This window comes from Gopherus evgoodei, chromosome 2 (genome assembly GCF_007399415.2).
Source record: "Gopherus evgoodei ecotype Sinaloan lineage chromosome 2, rGopEvg1_v1.p, whole genome shotgun sequence".
Classification (NCBI taxonomy): Eukaryota; Metazoa; Chordata; order Testudines; family Testudinidae; genus Gopherus; species Gopherus evgoodei.
The window spans coordinates 119,214,645-119,238,574 of record NC_044323.1 but is presented as its reverse complement, the minus strand read 5'-3'; the positions used below and the strand labels follow the sequence as shown (position 1 = coordinate 119,238,574).

Here is a 23,930-nt window from a genome sequence, read left to right as displayed (position 1 = left end):
TGCCTTGGTGTTTACTCCACCTCCCCCCAATGTATTTATAGACAGAAATCATATTCCCTCTGTCTTCTTTGTGCTAAGCTAAACAAGCCAGACTCTTCCAGTCTCCACTCATAAGACACGAAGACGTGCCCTCCATTGCCCTGATCATGGTAGTAGCCCTTCTCTGCACCGGTTCCAGGTTTAATTCTCCTTTCTTAAACATGGGTAGCTAGAATTGCACACAGCATTCCAGATGAGGTCTCCCTAGTCCCTTCTACAATGGTATTAATATTTTTCTTTCTCTGCTAGAAATATCTCAACTGACACTTCCTAGGATCACATTTTCCCCTTTCACAGCCACATCACAATGGTGTTTCTAAGGGTATGTCTACACTACAAAATTAGGTCAAATTTACAGAAGTCAGTTTTTTATAAATCGTTTTTATGCAGTCGACTGTGTGTGTCCCCACACAAAATGTTCTAAGTGCATTAAGTCGGCGGACTGCATCCACAGCACCGAGGCTAGTGTCAACTTCCAGAGCATTCACTGTGGGTAACTGTGAGTAGCTATCCCACAGTTCCCACAGTCTCCGCTGCCCATTGGGATTCTGAGTTGAGATCCCAATGCCCGATGGGGCAAAAATAGTGTCACGAGTGGTTCTGGGTACATGTCGTCAGGCCCCCCTCTCCCTCCCTCCATGAAAGCAATGGCAGACAATCGTTTTGTGTCTTTTTTCCTGGGTTACCTGAGCAGACGCCATACCACGGCAAGCATGAAGCCAGCTCAGCTCACTGTCACCATACGTCTCCTGGGTGCTGGCAGAAGTGGGACTGCATTGCTACACAGCAGCAGCTCATTGCCTTTTGGCAGCAGACGGTACATTACGATTGGTAGCCATTGTCGTCGTACCCCTGGGTGCTCTTTTAGCTGACCTCGGTGAGATCAGTCAGGGGTGCCTGGGCACACATGGGAGTGACTCAGCCAGGTCATTCTCATCTTCTGCCAAGCACCCAGGAGATGATGATGGCTAGCAGTCGTACTGCACTGTCTTCTGGCGAGCAGCCAGGAGATGACAATGGTTAGCAGTCGTACTGCACTGTCTGCTGCCAGCCTCAGATGTAAAAGATAGATGGAGTGGATCAAAACAAGATGTTGACCCGATTTGTTTTGTGAAATCAATGGCCTGCTAAACCCAGGGTTCTTTTTCGAGTGGTTGTTCATGTCCATTCAAAGTAGGTGTGCGTGCACTGTGTGCACGCCAGCTGGAAGATTGTCCCCTAGCAGTGTCCGTAGGGTCGACTCAGGCGCCCCCTGGAGTGGCGCCGCCATAGCGCCCTATAAAGGGGCCCGCCGACCCTCCACCCCCTCAGTTTCTTCTTGTCGCCAGTAACGGCTAGCTGGAACTTCTCTTGCATAGCAATCTGGCAGTGTCCTATCCGTTTAGTCCATGTTTCAGTTATATTATAGTTAGTAGATAGTTCTTTGTATATAGTTTTCATAGTTGGGGGGTCCCCTCCCACAGTCTTTGTTGCCCACTGGGGCATGCCCAGGTCCCCCAGGTTCAAACTCTGCAAGGACTGCGGGAAATTCATGCCCAAGAGTAACCCACACTCTGCGTGCTTGGGGTGCCTCAGAGAGAGCCACCAAAAGGACCAGTGCTCTCTCTGTAGAGGCTTCTGCCCCCGAACTCTCAAGGACAGAGTTCAAAGACTTAGAGTCCTCCTGATGGAGGTGGCCTTGCGACCACCCTCGGAGCCAGAACCGGCCGAGGCAGACACCAGCACGTCGTCCTCAGTGTGGAGTGCCCTGGCACCGGCATCAGGACTTGAGGCCCAGCCCAGGTCGTCCAAGACCTGGCACCAGGTGGAGTTGGGTCATAGGATGTCGGCCTCGGTGCGGCACCGCTCACCTTCGCCGGTGCCTGCCAAGTAAAAGAAGCCAGTGAGGGATCGGTCTCCCCACCAGGACCTGAGGCCAACCCCGCCCCCGGGGCTAAGCGGACAGGCTGCGTTACAGCCCCGGCGGTTCCGTTGACTCCTGCACCACAGAGAGGGCGATCGAGTCCGGACCAGCCTAATTCTCCAGGCGTCAGCGGAGAAATAAGCACCCCGTCGACGCCGGAGGCGTTCAAGGCGGCCTCAGACCTGATGGGTCTCCCGGCACCGGCCTCCCGATATTGTTGGGAGTTGCCTACTGTGGTCTGCCCACCAGTACAATCTAGAGGCAAGCCGACCATGCTATCGCCTCCCTCCCCACACCGAGCTGCGAAGGCAACACCAGACCAGAGAAGAGGCTCCCCGTCACCTCGGCACCGCTCACCTCCTGCACCGGGCGCTGCTCCCCCCAGGTCCTCATACTCAGAGACCTCAGACTCAGAGGCAGACTCCTATCGCTCCAGCAGGTTGTGGAGCAGGAGATCAGTGTTGGAGGCGAGCCACCAAAGTTACTAGCAGTGGCAGCAACAGTGGCAGCTGCACTCACAGTGGCCGTTTCGGACTCCCTGGGCCTACCATCAGTCGGTAGGCCAGGTGTTTGGCCCTCAGTCATGGTCGGCTTCGGTGTCCTCGATGTCGGTGGCCCCGGTGCAGCTGCCTCCCCCACCGGCACTGTCGCCGGGCAGGAGTGTGCCATCGTCAAGTTCAGCACCCCCTAACCAGGCAGCAGCACCAGCAGCGGCTTTAGTTCGGACTACGGCGGCACCACATGATACGCCAAGTCGCTCACTAGTGACCCCGGTACCGGCCACGGTGCCACATTTGGACTCAGAACTGGCACTGCAACCTCAATACCGTGTGCCGCAGGACCTGGAGGGGCCGCATGCACCGGACAAAGGGCCGCTCCATGTAATCTCTTTGTCGTCCTCCCCAGACGAGGCGGTCTTGGGCATGGCTGTGGCTCCGGCCCTAGAGGACACACGAATTCTCCAACAATTGCTTCGGCGAGCAGCTCAAAGCCTCGCAATCCAAGCGGAGGAGATCGAGGTGGACCCGGACCCTGTAGTGAACATCCTGGCCCCCTCAGGGCCATCCAGGGTGGCCCTCCCGCTGATAAAGACAATAGCGGATACATCCTGCACCCTATGGCAAACACCAGCCTCATTGGCTCCTACTGCCAAGAGGACGGAGCGGTGCTACTTCGTCCCCTCTAAAGGGCATGAGCATCTGTACACTCAACCTCCCCCCGACTCCCTGGCAGTAGATGCGGCCAACCAGCGGGAGCGTCAAGGGTTTCAAGGGCCAACACCAAAGAGCAGGGACGCAAAAAAGCTTGAGCTCTTTGGCAGGAAGGTGTACTCCACGGCGGGACTCCAACTCCACATTGTCAATCAACAGGCAATGGTAAGCCGATATGGCCACAACATGTGTTCAGCCATGTCGAAATTTGTGGAGCTCCTTCCCCAGGACTCGAGATCAGAGTTTTCGGCCCTAGTGGAGGAGGGCAAACTGATCTCTCGAGCCTCCCTCCAGGCCGCCTTGGATGCGGCGGACTCAGCCTCGCACACCCTGGCTACGAGCCTGGTCATGTGGCAGGGCGCCTGGCGCCAGGTCTTGGGCCTGCCCTATGAGGTTCAGCAGACAATTCAAGACCTCCCCTTCGAAGGGCAGATGCTGTTTTCAGAGAAAACGGACAAACATCTCCATAGTTTAAAGGACTCGAGGGCCATGCTTCGCTCGCTGGGCTTGCATACCCCCGCAACCCAGTGCAGACAATTTAGGCCACAGGCGGCCTCTCGCCCATACCAGCCACAGGCCCGCCAGGAGCTGGGGCACAGGCGAGGTAGAAATGGCAGGAGGCGTCACCAGCGTCACCCCTCCGGCCAGGTGTCTGTCCAATCGAGACCACCATCTGGGCCTAGACCTCCTATTTGATGGTACAGTTGAGGGCGACCTACCAGTCGAGACTCTGGATCCTCCCACCCCTACATTTGGGTCACGTCTGTCCCGCTTCTACCGTGCCTGGTCCCGAATTACATTGGACAAATGGGTGCTCCGCATGGTAGAGAGGGGATATTCTATCCAGTTCTCCTCCCTCCCGCCCCACCAACCCCCTTCCCCTTCCCTCTTCAGGGACCCTTCTCACGAGCAACTTCTGGTTCAAGAAGTGAAGTTCCTCACGGAGGCAGGGGCGATGAAGAAAGTCCCACGGGAACGCAGGGGCAAAGGCTTCTACTCCCAGTACTTCCTCATACCGAAGGCAAAAGGGGGCCTGAGACCCGTCCTAGACTTGCAGCGGCTGAACAAGTTTGTGAGGAAACTCAAGTTCCGCATGGTCTCCCGGTCCTCGATCATTCCCTCCCTGGATCCAGGAGACTAGTATGCCGCCCTCGACTTAAAGGATGCCTACTTCCACATCGCCATAATTCCATGGCACCGCCGGTACGTCAGGTTCGTCGTGGCTGGTGTCCATCTGCAGTTCACGGTACTCCCGTTTGGCCTGTCAGCTGCTCCCAGGGTCTTCAAGAAGTGCATGGTGGTCGTGGCGGCCTTCCTGCGCAGGCACGGCATCCAGGTATTCTCCTACCTGGACGACTGGCTCATAAATGGCCGCTCCAAGGAGCAGGTAGAGACCCAAGTGCTGTTCATCAGGCGGACCTTTCTCGATCTGGGCCTCCTCCTGAACGATGCCAAATCCACCCTGTCTCCAACGCAACGCATAGAGTTCATAGGAGTGGTTCTGGACTCCACACACGCCAAAGCGTACCTGCCGGAGTCCAGGTTCCACGCAATTTCCAAGCTCATCCTCGAACTGCACCGCACACCGGTTACCATGGCGCGAGTTTGCCTCCGGCTGTTGGGCCACATGGCGGCATGCATCTATGTGGTGGTCCATGCCAGACTCCGGCCTCGCCCACTGCAGTCCTGGTTGGCAACAGTCTATCGCCCGGTCAGGGACCCCCTGGACTCCGTGGTGTCCGTTCCCCGCTTAGTGCTGCGCTCGCTTCAGTTGTTACTCACCCTGCGGGAAGTCTGCATGGGCGTTCCCTTTGCTGCCCCACAGCCCTCCCTCTCCCTGGTGACAGACGCCTCGGATCGAGGTTGGGGAGCGCACTTGGGACGCCTCAGGACGCAGGGCTTGTGAACGCCGGAGGACCTCCAGTTGTGTATCAATGTCAGGGAACTGAGAGCAGTCCGTCTGGCTTGTTTGACCCTCCGGTCTCACCTGGCCGGCAGGTGTGTTTCAGTCCTTTCAGACAACACGGCGGCAGTCTTTTATATCAACAAACAGGGGGGTGCACGCTCTTCTCCCCTCTGCAGGGAAGCCCTCGCGCTGTGAGATTTCTGCGTCCACGATGCCACTCACCTGACGGCTTTCTATCTTCCCGGGGAGCAGAACGGCTTGGCGGACACCCTCAGCCACTCATTCCAGGGTCACGAGTGGTCCCTCCGATGGGACGTGGTGCGCTCAATTTTCCAGCTCTGGGGCTTTCCCTGGTTAGACCTGTTTGCCTCAAGGGAAAACAGGAAGTGCCGACGGTTTTGCTCCCTTCTGGGCCGCAGTTGGGGGTCTCTGTCGGACGCTTTCCTTCAGCCATGGGAAGATGGCCTGCTTTATGCCTTTCCTCTGATTCCCCTGATACACAGGGTGCTTTTAAAGATTTGCAGGGATCGCGCCAGGGTAATCCTGATAGCCCCGACATGGCCGCGCCAGCATTGGTACATGTCACTCCTGCACATGTCCGTTCAGGCACCACTGATGCTGCCCCTACTCCCGAACCTGATCACGCAGGACCGGGGCTCCCTCCGCCATCCGAACCTTGAGTCCCTTCACCTTACAGCCTGGATGCTCCATGGCTGAACCCGGTGGAGTTGCAGTGTTCCCAGCAGGTCAGGTACAGCAGGCCACCTACCTAGCCAAATGGAAGCACTTCTCCATCTGGTCGGGTCAACGGGGTCACGACCCGCTGGGGGTTCCAATTTCCATTGTCCTTGACTACTTGCTTCACCTAAGACAACTGGGCCTCTCCCTTTCCTCCATTCGTGTACATTTGGCAGCCATATCCGCCTTTCATCCAGGAGAAGGGGGTACCTCAGTGTTTGTGAACCCACTGGTTGGGCGTTTCCTCAAGGGTATGGACAGGCTCTTCCCGCATGTGCGTCAGCCGACCTCTGCTTGGGACCTGAACCTGGTCCTCTCCATCCTCTCGGGGCCTCCCTTTGAGCCTCTGGCCTCGTGCTCCCTGCTGTACTTGTCATACAAGACTGCCTTCCTGGTGGCCATCACCTCGACCCGATGGGTGTCGGAGCTTCAAGCGTTAACATCTGAGCCCCCGTACACAGTCTTCTACAAGGACAAGGTCCAACTTAGACCTCATCCGGCTTTCCTACACAAGGTCGTTTCACAATTCCATATGGGCCAAGATATCTTTCTCCCAGTGTTTTACCCGAAACCACGTGCCTCCAGCGAAGAGCGGAGGCTACGCTCCCTGGATGTCTGCAGGGCCTTGGCTTTTTACATAGAGCGTACCAAGCCATTCAGACGCTCGACCCAGCTCTTCATCACAGTGGCAGAGAGGATGAAGGGCCTCCCAGTCTTCTCTCAGCGAATCTCTTCGTGGATTGCGACCTGCATGCGGGAATGCTACCGTATAGCAAAGACCCCTGTCCCTCCGGTCACAGCCCATTCCACCAGGGGGCAGGCCTCCCTGGCGGCATTCCTGGCTCAGGTTCCAACTCAGGAGATTTGTAGAGCGGCCATGTGGTCCTCCATCCACACGTTCTCGTCTCACTATGCCATCACGCACCAGGCTAGGGATGATGCAGCCTTTGGTCGCGCAGTACTCCAGTTACCAGTGATCTCTGACCCCACCTCCTAAGGTTAGGCTTGTGAGTCACCTACTTTGAATGGACATGAACAACCACTCGAAGAAGAAAAAATGGTTACCCACCTTTAGTAACTGTTGTTCTTCGAGATGTGTTGTTCATGTCCATTCCAACACCCACCCTCCTGCCCTCTGTCGGAGTGCTGGCAAGAAGGAACTAAGGGAGTGGAGGATCGGCGGGCCCCTTTGTAGGGCACCATGGCGGCGCCACTCCAGGGGGCGCCTGAGCCGACCGTACAGACGCTGCTAGGGGAAAATCTTCCGGCTGGCGTGCACGCAGCGCATGCACACCTACTTTGAATGGACCTGAACAACACATCTCGAAGAACAACAGTTACTAAAAGGTGGGTAACCATTATTTTTTTAGTTCAATCCTTGAGGGAGCTATTCTGTGTGATAGTTGTTTGTGTTTCTTCTTGATGCAAAGCCCCCTTTTGTTGATTTTAATTCCCTGTAAGCCATGTCGTCAGTCGCCCCTGCCTCCATCAGAGCAATGGCAGACAATTGTTTCACGCAAAACCAGGCAAACGCGGTGACGAAAGGGACATGGTCATAGACTTCGCACAAAGTACGGGCTGGGCAATGTGCCCCGGCAATATGCACATCATGCTGATGAGCTCTGCAAACACGTTGACCAAACAGGAAATGAAATTCAAAAGTTTGTGGGCCTTTTCCTGTCTACCTGGCCAGTGCATCTGAGTTGAGAGCGCTGTCCAGAGCAGTTACAATGGTGCACTCTGGGATAGCTCCCGGAGGCCAATACCATCGAATTGTGTCCACACTACCTCAAATTTGACCCGGCAAGGCCGATTTCAGCGCTAACCCCTTCGTCGGAGGTGGAGTAAAGAAATCAATTTAAAGAGCCCTTTAAGTCAAAAAAAAATGGGCTTCGTTATATGGATGAATCCAGGGTTAAATCGAGGTAATGCTGCTAAATTCGACCTAAAGTCATAGTGTAAACCAGGCCATAGACATATTGTGTTCAACTAATTCACCTGGCTCTTTCTCCTTCACCGTCACTTACATCTGTTGAGCCCCTCAGCTCATAGCAGAAAGGTTTGTTATCTGACCCTAAGTGCAGATTTTGCATTTTTTTACTATTATATTTCTGTTGCTGTAGTCAAGATCATCTAATTCTTCCTCTATGATATTCCAGTCCCTCTCTGTTTTGATAATGCCCCCCAACTTGGTGTCATCAGCTAATTCCATTAGCATGCTCCTGCTTCTTGTGCTAAGGTCACTAATGAAAATATTTAATATAGGTCCCAAAGCAGGTCCCTGAGGAATTCCACTAATAACTTCACTCCAGCCTGATAGTTCACCATTCAGCACAACCTGTTATCTCCCTTTTACCCAGTTCCTCATCCACCTTACAGTTCTTCTACTAATCCCCATATCCTCCAGTTTAGCTAATAATTTCCTATGTGGCACTCTATCAAATGCTTATGGAAGTCCAGACAGATTAGATCTTCTGTTAGACCAGTCAGATTTTTCTCAGGCTCCTTGAAAAAAAGTCTGTGTTTCTGTGAAGATGGTGATACCTTCAGGAAACTGGCTTGTGCCCAGGTAGATGTCACTTGAGGGCTAGCTACTCTGAGGTTTTGGGGAGGTCACTGTGATGCACTTATACTGAGGCAGAGGGTTGGTGAGAGCTTGCTGAGAGGGAGGGCCAAGCCAAGAGTCCTGCCTGCACTGAGTCCAATTGACCTCACCTCATCGCTTCTGGGAACAACTTTATAACCTCCACCCCCATACTCTTGCTATTAGCTGCTTCCCAGCACTGCCAGGACCAGCCCCAGCATAGGCTGGGTGTGGTCTATTCCAGGCCTGGAGTTCAGAATGATTTTGCTGAAGAGTGAGCTGGCTACTCAGAGGTTCTGGTCATTCTAGAGGGGGGCTGTTTCAACAGCTGCTGTGATAGTCAGGGGAGGGATAGAGAGAGGGAGGAGAAATCGTTCTGAAGAAGGAAAGGAGGTGGAGGAGACTTCTTTGCAGGAAAGTAGGCAGGCCATATTGTGTGGGTGTGGAAAGGGCTCAGGAGGAGCCTTTGCATCCAAAGAGCCTCAGTACAGTTTACTATAGTAGTCCTTGGAGTACTAACAGTTAACCCTGTGGATCAAAGAGCTGCCACCAGAAGCTGGTGCTAGACATGGGGAAACTTACAATTTTGAATTTATTAAAATGTTTTCCTCTGTCTTTGCTTTCAGGCCCTTCTCTCTGCTTTCAGAAGCTCCAGCAATTTGTCCTTTGTGCCCATAGGTCTCTTTCTTTTATTGTTCCAGAGCTCTTAAGCTTTCTTCTTCTAGCTTTTCAACCTATTCTAAAGTCTTAGTAAGTGCTCCCTGTTTAGCACCAACAGACCCCGGTCGTCATCGGGATTGAACTGGGAACCTCCTGAAGCTTAGTACATGAGCCTCTACCACATGAGCTAAAAGCCAGCTGGCTATTAGCTGAGGCAGACTCATTTCACTCTCTCTATAAGTGGTCTCGGTGCAACTAGAGAGGACAGAACATCACACCCAGGAGATGTGTGGTTTACACCTGCATCTGCTGCACTCTCTTTCTTTTCTGCACCTGAGTCATTTCTCCACCTTCATTCCCTGGTTTTGTCTATCTTGCCCACCCCCTTTCTCTTTCTCCTCTTCCCTCTGCTTTCTCTTTTGTCTTTTGAGTCTCTCCTCCTCTTTTGTTCCTCTCGCTCTCTCTCTCCTCCAGGTTCTTTATCATCCTATTTTCTCCTTCTTGGCCCTCTCTTCTTTCTATTATTGCTTGTTAACTCTGGTCCTTTAGTTTTCTCTTGTAACCGTATCTTGCTTTTCTCGAGAGCTCTGTTAAGCCTTGTCTTCACTGTCACTTACAGCACTGAAACTTTCTTTGCTCAGGGATGTGAAAGACACAGCTTTCCCCAAGCCAAATGCTCAATGTGGCCGTCTACCAACTGTTTGCCTAAACCCCCACTGGCAGAGCTTCAGCCCATCTCCTTTACAATGTGTTGATTCTTTGAGTATATCTACACTACCTGCTGGATCGATCGCTGCCCATTTATCTAAACACGATAAGTAGATCCCTGAGCGCTCTCCCATTGACTCCTGTACTTCACCATCGCGAGAGGCTTAGGCAGAGTCCACAGGGGAGCAGCAGCAGTCTCACCGCAGTGACAACACTGCGGTGAGTAGGCCTAAGTACGTTGACTTCAGCTACATTATTCATATAGCTGAAGTTGCATAACTTCGATTGATCCCCCTCACCCCCACCCCCAGTGTAGACCAGGCCTAAGTCAGGAAGGTTTTCTGCAGTTTAGGAAGCCCACAATAGCAGCAGATTTAGTTATCACCAAGGGGTAATTTTTCAGTGTTGAGTGAGTGTGCTGCTAAATTCCACAGGCTTTTGTGAAACTTGAGCTCTAAGCTACTGCTTTATTAATGCTTCATCCTGTCACCACAGAAGTTTTTGGAAGGATGCTATATTTATGTTTGTTTTGTATATTTACTAAATCTATTTGTGTATGTTTTCAAGATGCCAGTGATCAAAGAGAAGACATTTATATTGGAAACCACATACCTTGTTCAGAAAGCTTCAATGGTTACTGTATACATGGAAAATGCGAATTCATTTATTCCACTCAGAAGGCTTCCTGCCGGTAAGTCAGTGAATGAATAAGCAACACAGATCCTATATGCATCTGGAAGTCACGCTGAAGTACTGTGTAAAGCTTAAACACAATGCATTTTAAACACAGAATATTGAAAACATTGGTTTGTGATAATGTGCTGTAGGCTAGACTGTGGCATTGAAGCCACATCCATGTGTAAGGGGCAGTGCAGAGCTGCCCTATCCCAGTAGGAGCATGAGGGAAGTAGGGCTTGGGGGCAGGCACAGTCTCTTCTGCAGCTTATCCGTGCACACCTTGGGAAGGAATATATTGCTCCTTCCAGGGGACCAGCCCTGTTCTGCAGGCCAGTGAACATAGCTGCCAAGCCTTCTGCCACTCTGTGTCACATTTTGTAGAAATGATTTAATTAGGTAATTTGCACAGATGTATAAACTTACCAGCAACCCACCCTGCCCCAAGCAGCAGTCAGGGCAGTACATGGAGCTGCACAAAACTTGGTTGCTGTGTCTAGGTGCTTGAGAGATGGGGGGATTCTGGAGGGTGACTGGGGAGGTAGTTCATTGGGTGGTAGTATCTAAGCTGGAGATAGGTGAGAACTGAGGCAGTTGTGGATAAGTGGATACTTGAAGTTTGTGTTGGGGAAGCCTATGACCTAAATTTTCCCTTTCTCAATTCCATCCCATTATCCCTAGTTTTGACACACACATCCCCATGCCTCTCCTGATATCATCCTAGCTTGATGATTCCTAAATAAAGGCCCATGAACTGCCAGTGGTCCACAGTGTTGGTGGATTGTGGGGAGCTGGTTGGTCACATGATGCAGGTGCCTCATTTTCAGCTGCTAAATCCTGTTAAAAAGAACCTACAAATACAATATTTTCCTTTTATTACTTTCCTGTGTAAGCAATTGCTATAGTTTGCCACAAGGATGTTGTATTATCATAAATGAGTGTGGGAGGAAGTGTTCATGACACAATCTGATAAGATGACAAGGTGGGTGAGGTCATAGCTTTTATTGGATCCACTTCTGTTGGTGAGAGAGACAAGCTTTCAAGCTACAGACACTTAAAGGAGAACTTTGTCTGGCTTAAAAGCTTGTCTCTCTCACCAACAGAAGTGGATCCAATAAAAGATATGACCTCACCCACCTTGTCTCTGTAATATCTTGGGACCAACACGGCTACAACTACACTGTATACAGTCTTTTAAGATGTCCACAGTACAAAAGCTTGACAACTCCTGCCGTACATAATTCTTCTCCTTCCTTGGAGTTTGCATTCTTCAAATACTTGTAGTAGTTTTTACATCACTTTTTAATCAATACTTATACCAAGTTCTGTAAGTTCTGGTCCCTATGTGTATTCCACACATGGGTGCGCATGCACACCACCTGCCTGAGTCTAGAAATTCTAACCAGCAGTGTCCAGTGGCCCACACATGTGCTGTCATTCTCCTCATGCTCCAGACTGAGGGCACAAAAGGCGGTGCAGGCTGATGCCCCTCCAGTTCCTTCTTCCCGCTGCATTGCCTGAGTCAAAATCCCCGTGTTCACAGATTTCTCTAGTTTTTATCCTTAGTGCATGCATTTATCCTGTACATATATTTGTAGATAGTTTTTATATTAGTATTGTTAGTTAGTGTAGCTAGTTCTTTCCCATTATTAGGGACTCCCTCCCCATTGTCTGGGACTATGCCCAGAGTTCAAGAGTTCAAGAACTGTGTTTCCTGCCCTTGCTCTGACCTTCTCTGTGAGGTGATTATCACCAGCGCTGTCTCTACTGCATATCTCTTCAAAGTGCAGCATTTGTCACTCATTTCCACCATGAACACGCAAAGCTCATGAGGTTTGATTAAGAAAACACCTTAGAGAGAAGGCTGTGAGGCCTCACTCTGATCTCAGCCAGGGAGACCTCCTCCCATACATCGTCACCATCAGAGGAGCAGCACCCCTCCGAGCACAAGCTTAGAAGCAGAGCCTACAACTGCTAAGACAAGGAATCTTCTTCCTGAGCTTCCCTTGACAGTAGGGGGCACTTTGGTGGTTGTAAGGACAGAACTCTGTCCAGATTTGGTTATAAGAGAAGGGATCCCTCCCTGAGCCTGTCCAGACCGGGTTAGCCTTTACACATGGATCCTATGGGTCCAGGACTGTTAAAGACCTGCACCTGGAAGGTTAAAGTGTGCAGGGAAGAAAAAGGGATCTGTCAGTATCATTGGTGGCGCCAGCTCCAAAACACAGGGACCGACATCTGCCGGCTCTATCCAGAAGTGCTGGCCCTGGTTCTTTCTCGGTACCAGCCAGCAACAACTACCCAAGATACATTGGTCCTAACCATTGAAACACTGGGGGATATTTTCCTCCCTTACCTTCAGTCTCCCCCGCTCTCCTACCCAGTCCTCCTGAGATACATTTCCACAATGGAGGATGAAACTGAATGAAACACAAGAACCATCCCCTCTCCAACCCGTGGGGCACAAGCATCCACCCTCCGGTGCCATTGGCCCCAGGAATGGAGACAGAGGAGTTCTTAGATTTGGATGAGTTGGACACCCCTGGCCAGTTGATTATCTCCTCATAGAGAGCTGAGTCCTGAGAGGCAGTTGAAGATCCTCCCAGATGTGACATCCCTGGGACTGCTGGGACCTGATGCTGTGGAGTCCCCCTCACCCACTCAATCCCTCCTATTGGCCTTATTGGGGCTATTGGGACCCCTATAGCAGACGGCCTGGATTTGTCCATGAGTCATAGCACATCTTTCCTACCCAGCACCCACCAGATCCGTTGACCTATGAGGAGGAGGACGTAGACCCAGATCTGCAGGTACTGACAGGAATCTCGTTCTCTCTCTAGATCAGAGGTCTCCAGCCTTTTTACGCACAAGATCACTCCTGGCAAGTCTCTGCAGTGTCTTGAGGGGAAGTGGCAGCAGGTCTTTGTCCACTCCCCACACCCGCAAGCGCTGCCCCCACAGATCCTAGTGGCTGGAAACCAGTGAATTGGAGCTGTGGGGATGGTGCAGGGGGTGGGTGCAACACACGGAGGCGCCCCACCCCCCAGTGGCCGCAGAGATGTGCCAGCAGCTAGCCGCTTCTGGGAGCGGTATGGGGCCTGGGCAGGCAGGCAACCTGCCTGAGCCCCACTGCGCTGCTGGACTTTTAGCGGCCGGAGATCACAATCAACTGGCAGAGGCTCCAGAATTGACCAGTCAATCGCAATTGACCAGTTGGTGACCACTGCTCTAGATGAAACCATGGCTGCATCTTCACTGTCTCTTCTGGACACCTATACGCTGTATGGTTCTCCTTCAGAGAATTGCCAGTCATTTCCAGATATCACTGGAGGAGGATACCCCCGGAGGAGGTTCAGGACTCTCATTGCCAGCTCCTGGATATTACTCAACCTACAGGTTCAAGGAAGGTGGCACTGCTGGTTAATGAGGTCATGATGGCGCCAGCAAGATTGGTCTGGCACACCTCAGCCTCCTGTTCTCCCCACACCTCAGAGGGCTGAGAAATGTTATTTTGTCCCTGCCTAATGGGATCAATTTCTTTTCTCCCACTCAGTGCCCAATTCCCTGGTTGTACAGGCACAAAGAGAACAAAATTGCAGCATCTCAAGACCACCTCAGCTGACAATGGATCAAAGATGTTGGACCTTTGGGAAAGAAAGGTCTTTTCTTCTATGAGCCTACAGTTCCGTATTGCAAAGTATTGGGCCTTGTTAGGAGAATATGATTTTAACAATTACTCCAGGCTGGCCGACTTTTAGGACAAGTTTCCCCCTGAGAATGGAGCCCATTTTCAGTCCTTCATAGAAGAGGGCAAGTTAGTGGCAAAGAATTTCCTTCAAGCTGCAGTGAACAAAGCAGACATGCATCCAGAGGCTTGACGACTGGCATAGTGATGAGGCATGAATCTTAGCTTCACTCCTCAGGGCTCCCCAGGAAGATCCAGAACACCACGCAGGGCCTGCCTTTTTATGAGTGGAATTTCAACAAGAAATCAGATGAGTTCCTGCACTTGTTGAGAGACTTCAGGTGAACTCTATGGTCCCTAGGAATTTACACCCTGGATCTAAGGAAAAAACATCAGAGGCAGGTGTATAAGCCAAGCCCTGTCTTCCCCCGCACCCCCCCCCCAACTTTTTGCCATCAACATCCAGCCAAGCCCCCAGGTAAACAACAGAGAATTCAGAAGTCTCATTTTTTCAGCCCCCCACTACCACAATCTTTACCCATTCCCAGCTATCCACTAAAGGCTACTTTGCACACCTTGGTCAAGATCTGCCCACCACTGTTGATACCAGCCACCTCTACCTCCCCCATTATTTTGGGGGGGCTGCCTCTCCCTTTGCACTCACAGACAGTTGGGGTTTTAGAAATTATCCATCAAGTGTACTCTGTAGAGTTTCCCTCCCTTCTCACAAACTCCCATTCTGGTCTCTCTTCAGAGAGAACGCTGATGAGGTGATCCTCCAACAGAAGGTGGACTCCCTCCTCCTACAAGAGGCAATAGAACAAGTGTCACCTCAATATCAAGGGAGGAGTTCTGTACCCTTTATTGCTTAGTCCCACAAAAATTTGAATGGTAGAGACCCCTTCTGGACCTTCGACAACTTAACATCATTATTCAAAAGTCAAAATTCAGGATGGTTAAACTAGCATCAATAATCCCTTCCCTACAGGAAGGGATGTAGTTCACAGTTTGCAACATGAACACGTATTTCCATGTAGATATTAATCCATCCTAGAGAAAGTTTGTTTGGTTTCTAGTGGGTCAGGAACATTTCCAGTTCAGAGTCCTTCCCTTTGGACTAGCAACAGCACCCAGAGTATTCACAGAGGTCTTCTCTGTGTTTGCAGCCCAATATCTTGACTATTGGCTCCTAGTATATTGCTCCAGCAAAGATGTCAGGTCAGCGACTATGTTCCTGCTGCATCTTCTAGCAGCACTCAGTGTCTGCATAAACCAAGAAAAGTCTGTTTTAACACCCACACAGATGATGAACCTTATCGGAGTGACACTGGACTCCATTGCAACAAGAGCTTTCCTCCTCATAGAAGGATTTCAGTTAATGAGCAATCTCGCAGCTGATTACTCACAGACAAAGAACTATGGTCAGGATGTGCCTTTTTCTTCCAGGCCACATGGCCTCATGCACTTATGTGGCACCATTTGCCAGGCTTCTCCTACGCTGCCCACAGGCCTGGCTCTGGTTGGTCTACTCACCAAACCAGGATCACATCAACACCAGAGTGACTGTTCCCACCGGCGTCAGCACCTCTCTTATAAGGAGGTCAAACCTGGATAGAGTGAGAGTTGGTGTCCCCTTTGTCACTCCCACTCTCAGCATCATCATCATAACACACACATCCCTTATGAGGGGTGCTCACCTGAACAGCCACACTGTACAAGGTGCCTGGGCCCCCTGTGAGGCCAGACTGCACATCCATCTACTGGAACTGAGAGCAGTCCACCTGGCTTGAAGGATTTTTCTCCCATTCATTCATTCTCTTCATGTCCAAGTAATGTCAGACAACATCACCATGGTCTTTTACTTAAACAGGGTAGCGCAAGATGTCTTCTCCTTTTCCTTGAAGCTGTCAAGCCTTGGAACTGGTGCATCACAGACCACATCACTGTCCCAGCCATATACTTTCCAGGTGCCCCAAACTCCCTAGAAGATAGCCTGAGCAGACACTTCTTTGCAGACCATGCATGGGAGATACTTAGCTCTATCCTGAGCTAGATATTCACTTGGTGGGGAACACCTCAGTGGGATCTCTTCATGTCCCAAATGAACAGGCAGCTTCCCTTTTACTCAGGGGTGCTGGAACAATTTTTATAGAGGGAGTGCTGAGAGCCATTGAACCAAACTGTATATAATGGAAACTACTTCAAGACAGAGGGTGCGGCAGCAGCCCGAGTTCCAGCACCTATGCTTGTACTTCTCCAGAGGAGCTATAGGGCACAGTTCCCAGGGCAATGCTCTTCTGTTGTCATGGACAGACAATCTCAGATATACCTTTCTTCCCATTCCCCTGTTACCAGGGGTCTTGAGAAACATCTGTCAGGACAGAGCCAGAGCCATTCTCCTTGCTCCCAACTGGCCCGGACTGTTTTGGTTCCAGGAGCTCCTGAGAATGTCAGTCAATCCTCTTGTTAGGATCTGCCCATTCCCAGATCTCCTTTCTCAGGAAGGGGGCAGAGTCAGACACCCCAATCCAGACCCTCTCCCCCTCATGGCTTGGTGTTTGTATGGGCATCAGAACTAGAACACTCTTGCTTGGCACCTGTCCAAGCAATTCTTACTCAAAGTAGGAAGGGTTCAGCTAGAACCTGCTACCTAACTAAACAGAAACATTTCTCTGCCTAGACTCAGCATAAACAGCCTCCACCAACTTCTGCAAATATCCCAGTCATTTTAGATTATTTCTAGGGCTGTCAAGTGATTAAAACAATTAATCACGATTAATCGCACGGTTAAACAGCAATAGAATACCATTTATAAATATTTTTGATGTTTTCTACATTTTCAAATATTGATTTCAATTACAACATTGAATAGGAAGTGTACACTACTCACTCTATATTTATTTTACAAGTATTTGCACTGTAAAAAAACAAAAGAAATAGTATTTTTCAATTCACCTAATTCATGTACTGTAGTGCAATCTCTATCATGAAAATTGAACTTACAAACGTAGAATTATGTACAAAAAACTGCATTAAGAAGCAAAAGAATATAAAATTTTAGAGCCTGGAAATCCACTCAGTCCTATTTCTTGTTCAGCCAGTCACTCAGACAAACAAGTTTGTTTACATTTGCACGAGATAATGCAGCCCACTTTCGTTTACAATGTCACCTGAAAATGAGAACGGGCATTTGCATGGCACTGTTGTAGCCAGTGCAGCAAGATATTTACGTGCCAGATGCGCTAAAGATTCATATGTCCCTTCATGCTTCAACCACCATTCCAGAGGACATGCTTCCATGCTGACGACAGGTTCTGCCCGACAACAATCCAAAGCAGTGTGAACCAATGTATGTTTATTTTCATTATCTGAATCAGTTGCCAGTTGATTTTCTTTTTTGTTGGTTTGGATTCTGTAGTTTCCGCATTGGAGTGTTGCTCTTTTAAGACTTCTGAAAGCCTGTGCCACACCTCGTCCCTCTCAGATTTTGGAAGGCACTTCAGATTCTTAATCCTTGAGTCAAGTGCTGTAGTTATCTTTAGAAATCTCACATTGGTACCTTCTTTGCATTTTGTCAAATCTGCAGTGAAAGTGTTCTTAAAATGAATAATGTGCTGGGTCATCATCCGAGACTGCTATAACATGAAATATATGGCAGAATGTGGGTAAAACAGAGCAGGGAACATACAATTCTCCCCCAACAAGTTCAGTCACAAATTTAATTAATGCATTATTTTTTTAACAAGCGTTATCTACATGCAGGGCCTCCAAGAGTGGGTTCAAGCCCTGGTGAAAAATTTTTGCGAGCCCCCTAGCAAGGGCAGACCGGCTAAACAGGGCCAACGAAGCCAGGGAAGCTGGGCTCCCTTCCGGACCACCGAGCCCCAGTAATTTGTACCGGCTTCCCCCCCTCTCGGCCCTGTCTACATGGAAGCATGGCCTTTGGAATGGTGGCCGAAGCATGAAGAGGCATACAATAGTGGACATATGCAGAATGGCTACCCGGAGTTCCATTCACAAAACATTACCCACTAATTCAGGCCTCCACTACAGATGCAACAGCAGGAAGTACAGGACTTCAAGCATCTTTCCTGCCAGCATCCTCACATCCACCTCCAGTCTGTCAATCTACTTGTCAATCACCCACATGTGGAATATACTTAGAGACCAGCACTCAAAGAAGAAATGGAGGTTACTTATCTGTAACTGAAAGTTGTTCAAGATGTGTGATCCCTATCACAGGTGCCGGCTTTTTCCTTTGCCCGATGGTGCTCAATCCCCACTCAACTCCAGGCCCTGCCCCCACTCCACCCCTTCCCCCAAGCCTCCACCCTCACCCAGCCTCTTCTTGCTCCCTCTCTGCCCCCGCCCTGCCTCTTTCTGCCCTGTTCCATCCCCACTCCTCCCTCTCCCTCCCAGCATCTCCTGCACACCGCAAAACAGTTAATCGCGGGAGGCACTGAGAGGGAAGGGGAGGAGTTGATTGGTGGGGTCACTGGTGGATGGGAGGCGCTGCAGGAGATTGGGGGAAGCTGGCTGCCAGTGGGTACTAAGCACCCACTAATGCTCCTGTGGTCCCTATCTTTATTCCACTACCTGCCCTCTGGCCCCTCTGCTTTGGATCCTACTGGATTTGCAGTAAGAACTGGAGGGGCATCAACCCGTGCTGCCTCTTATGTCCTCAGTCTGGAGCACAAGGAGAACTATTGTGCATGTGTGGGGCGCTGCTTGTTAGAAGTTCTCTCTCGGGCACATGGCTTGTGTACAGACCCATGTGTGGCATACAGATAGGGACCAGATATCTGGAAGAACTTCCAGTTACAAGTAACTAATCTCCATTTATACATTGATCTCTTTTAATTTTTTCTTATATGTCAATCCCTCATGTGACCTGGTCATTATCTGTTACTCTTGTCAAAACCCCCTCTAGTTTGTCAATATTTTACTTTTAACCCTTTATTTTATGCAATAGTAAATATTATTTTATAAAAAAGTAAACTGTGTCCATTGCCTGCTCAGTATACTATGGCAACTGAGTATAATGCTGAACTTACACATTTCCAAAATCTGTGAACTTTCCACTGTATTTCTTTAGTTTCCAAGTAAAATTAATCCTATTTCTTCTAACGTAAGGAGTCATTAAGGAGTGTATTTAAAGAAAAATGGCCACCTTTCTTTTGTGGATGGTGATGGTCTAGTTGTCATGAGCAAACATCATTAAAGAATGTTTATCCTGAGCATATGGGCCCTGGTGGTATTTTCAGACTAGTGATGTATGGTTCTGTAGCTTTCTGTAGCTCGTTGCTTTACTTTTCTTCAAAAGATCACTTGTCGAGTTGCTAGACTTCAGCGTATTTCCTGCCTTGATCGTCCTTGAAAGTGCTAGAGTAGCCCAGGAGGGAGTGGAGGGCCCCCTCACGAGCCAGCATGGCTGGGAACACAGCCTTTAACAAACCATTATTTTCCTTTTCATCTGACCTTTTTCCTCATTACTGGGACACAATAACCTTTTCATTTTATGTTCACCCTTTTTAGCGAGTGTGTCAGATTCTCGCTTCCTTTAGCAGGGATCAAGCTGTCATTTGCAGCAGCAGAGCTCTCACAACATATCCTTGCTCATTTTTGGCAAATTTGTTATACCCCTTGTCTTATTTTTCTGGTAATGAAGTGACTAGAATTGAGTGCAGTACCGGGCTGGATTGTAGCCTGGATTAGCATGCTCTCCATCCCATCCTCCGCATCAGAAATGAAGAGATTAAACAATATTAAGTACAGGACCCATGAGAACTGACTCCATTTGGGTGCTACTGAAGAACAACTTGCCCACCCTAACTTGACAGTGAAGCTGGACTCTCTATTGGATTTTATTTTAACCACTTGTATATTCATCTTTTCAGATTTCCTTGTAATACACATTTCCTACTTTCGCTATCAGATGTTCTGGAACAAACATGGTTACATTAAAAGTGCGGCACTGAGTCACAGTAATAACATAGCAGTGTACAAGTAAAGCATTTATCCTTCCTTCTGTATAAAGGGAAATATGGTGGGCAAATGTCAAGGGACAGATTTTCGAAAGACTTTGCACTCTTGTGCACACCTGACTTGCTTCTGTGCAAATTCTGATGCACACAAATTCATTTTTACTCACCCGTGTGTTTCTGCAACTCTTAGGGTGCCTATGCACAATGGAGGTTTTGTGTCTGGTGGTGAAGTGTGCCGTTATAAAATTTAGTTCTGACAGTTAGATGGTGAGCTCTGATATAACAATGACTTACTCAATTACAGAGAATCTCAAATTCTACCTCACACAAGTGGGTGTGTAGTGATGTCAAATGATCTCCTGGCGCATTGGGCAGTCTACACAGCGGCTAGGCATGACTGCAGACTCTAATGCCCTGCAGGTGCCTAGTACCCCAGTAGGAGTGTGGAAGGAGAGAGGACTATGACTTCAGGTCCTACTCATCAGCCAGTGGAGCTGTCCGATCGTGTGAGGGGTATTCACTTGCACCCTATCCAGTGATTTAGCAGTGCTCATGCTGTCTCTTCACAGCTAGTGGCTCTAGGTTGCCTCCAGGTGCTTGCCCTGGGACAGTGCAGCTTTGCATCATCCCCAGTGTAGGGCTGTGCCAGCAACACATAGCTGAGCCCTTTGCCTGTTGTCTGAATAAAGAAATACATTAATTTAATTTGGCATAATTTTATTTTGATAACCCATGTTGCCTACTATTTATCATATTATTTTCCAGTAAGTGCTTATAAAATGGACTGCTTTACTAGTTTACCAGGTAATTAGAGGTTTGGTCTATAATACTTCATCCCGTCACCAGCCAATTCCATTCTTGAACTCAGTATTTTCTTTGCCTTATTCCAGCCCTCCAGGATCTCTCTTGCTCTTCAGGAGTTCTCAAAAATAATTTCCAACCATTTCAGTAGTTCTGAGAATGTCTTTAGCATTCTAGGGTGACATTCATTGAACTATAATGATCTGAATATTTTCAGATTATCTGGTGTAACAAAGTTCCTCCTTTACCTTGGTGGGTCCTGCGCTTATTGGGAGATTTGCTCGCCTCAGAGATTCACCATGTGAGTCAGGAAACAGCCCAGAGACCTTCCCCTCTGGTAGAAGCCACAGTCCAGGTCAATTCCTCCTGTGTCTGATCTAGAGTTGGGAGATTTGATGGAAACTTAGCCCCCCCACCCTCTACTCCGGGTTCCAGCCCAGGGCCCTGCAGACTGCAGCTGTCTAAAGTGCTTCCTGGTACAGCTGCGTGACAGCTACAACTCCCTGGGCTACTTCCCCATGGCCTCCTCCCAACACCTTCTTTATCCTCACCACAGGACCTTCCTCCTGGTGCTTGGTAATGCTTGTACTCCTCAGTCCTCCAGCAATATGTCTTCTCACTCTCAGCTCCTAGTGCCTCTTGCTCCCTGCTCCTCATATGCAAGCTACAAACTGAAGTGAGGTCCTTTTTAACTCAGGTGCCCTGATTCGCCAGCTTGTCCTAATTGTTTCTAGCAGTTTCTTTTTAATTGGCTCCAGCTGTCCTAATTAGCCTGCCTGCCTTAGTTGTTTCCAGCAAGTTCCTGCTTGTTCTGGAACTGCCCCTGTTACCTTACCCAGGGAAAAGGGATCTACTTAATCTGGGACTAATATATCTGCGTTCTATGACACTTCTGTTGCCATCTGGCCTGACCCTGTCACACTGGATATTCTTTAACTTCTTCTTTCTTGGTTCTGCTTTATAGAATGGTTCTTGCATTAAGCCTACCGTGGCTACTGTCTCCTTTGAAGAAGACAAAAGGAAAGTAGGGAATAACGACTTAGTATTCTATCTGTCACCTGTTCTTTTCCTTTCTTCCTACTAGGTAATGAACAAACAGGTTCCTCTGTCATTTCCTTCCTTCTTATAAATGTACATAAATTTGTCTTGGTGCCTTTCCCATCCACTGCTAATGATATCTAGCGTAATGTTGTGCCTTTTTCTTAATGACGCTGCTTTTATTGGTACATATCCAATCTGTGAGCCAGTGTCTCCTGCAGAAATCCCGTAGCTGAGGAAAGTGTATTCACAAGAATACATGGGTTTCATAGCACTGAACATGCAGGGCATTTTCTCTGCATGCCTGTGGAACAGTTTTTTCCTTCCCCAAATGTAACTATTCCCTGTCCTCCATCGTCACCTCACCAAGCACAGGGATAGATTTGGGGGTGAGTTGGAGTGATTCTTTATGCTACACCCAAGCGTAACTGACTTTGTTATATCGGGGTGTTGTGTGTGTGTGCATGTGAGTGCATGTATCTCTAATTTCTCTCCAGCCTGCTGCTGCAAAAGTGGAGGCCAATTGCTTGTTGAATTCAACACTACTGATGTGTTTACATCAGTTCATTTTCAAGGCTAACTTCACAAGGAAAATGAGCAGCATGTTTACATTTTAATGTTAAAACTGAGATTTTTTCTGTTGTAGTCCCCCCTCCCCCTCCAAGTCAGGAGTGAGGCTGCTGGTCTAGCTCTGGCTGCATGGAGAAGGTATGGGGTAGGGCCTGTTAACTATGTAGAATCCACAGGGGACGCTGGCTCCATTAATCCTGGGTATTCAATGTGGTGCTTTCCACTGGTGTGCTCTTCAGCTTCCCTACCCTCAGCAGCATGGCTCAGTCAGGAATGTGCTCTCGTTGTCTTCTTCTCTAGGGCTGTGCCCTGCATGGATTGAAAATTTGTGTTGCTCTGATCAGTACAAACATCCACTGAATTTGCCTTTGAGAAATCGGCTGGTTTGCCTGGGGAGGATGCTGTTTAGAGAAAAGTGCTCCTGCTCTGCCTTCTACCAGCCTGTTCACACCTCTCCCAAATTTCCAGGGACTCCCTCAGGAGCACTGCTTACTTGTTTTGAGGGGAAATGGGGCAGCATGCTGTGCAGGCCAAGTGTGTGCTGCTTCCCACCTTCCAGTAAGGTTCTAATGGGATACTCTGTCCTGCCTGGACATTGACTAGTGCCTGTTACTGCACTGATCTTCCTGCATGGCTTTTGTGGGAGTGCCTGGTGCGAGCCTAGAATCATCTGACTTGTGAGCCAGGACTGTCCAGCCTTCCTGACATTTCTGTGCAGTCTTCTGGGGAACTAGCCTGGCCTTTGTCTAGCATCTGCAGCCTGGAGTTCTGGCCTACGGGGCGTTTGGTGAGTCCAGGCTAAGAGCTGGCTGAGGGCAGAGCATTGGGGCAGGTTTGGGCTGGAACCCACCATCCTGATAAAGTAGGTGGTGTTGGTACCAGTCCTTAAACAAATTCCTTGCAGAGTTCCGTTCCTGTAAGTGACACAAACCAAACTCTACACAGTTTGCTTAGCTCTGATAGGCATATTATTTATACACACTTCCAGAATATCATCATCTATTTTTCTCCATTGTTCCTCATCATTGTCTTTTGATTTGTGTCATATATTTCTGTTTTGTTCCATGCACCCAGGTCCCTGACTGAGTTTTCTGGAGATCCTCTGCCCACTTGTTTTATCACATCTGTTTATTGTTCCCTAACCTAGGCCCCAGTTCAACAAGGTACTTAAGCATTTGCTTAACTTTAAGCACATGAGCCGTCCCACTGAAATCACATTCCCAAAGTCTACGCTTACTTCCTTTGCTGAACTGACACCACAGGGAGCCTTACTAGGCAAAATTAGTTGTACTTGATGAAAGTGGAGGACATCCACTCTGTGCCTCCCTCTCTCCTCAAAAGGAAGACTCATGCTGTCTAAAACCTCGCACTCTACTCAGCCACGGCCTGTGTGACAGCTACAGTCCTGCTTGCTTCATTCATTTTCAG

General features: G+C 49.2%; 1 protein-coding gene across 1 annotated transcript in view; it reads left to right on the top strand.

Annotated features, from left to right (window-relative positions):
• Positions 1-23,930, top strand: part of TMEFF1 (transmembrane protein with EGF like and two follistatin like domains 1) — a 237,732-nt gene that overhangs the window by 210,235 nt on the left and 3,567 nt on the right. Inside the window, exon 8 of the mRNA XM_030551611.1 lies at positions 10,317-10,440. Coding sequence (XP_030407471.1) covers positions 10,317-10,440 — 124 coding nt within the window. The remainder of the gene's footprint in view (positions 1-10,316; positions 10,441-23,930) is intronic.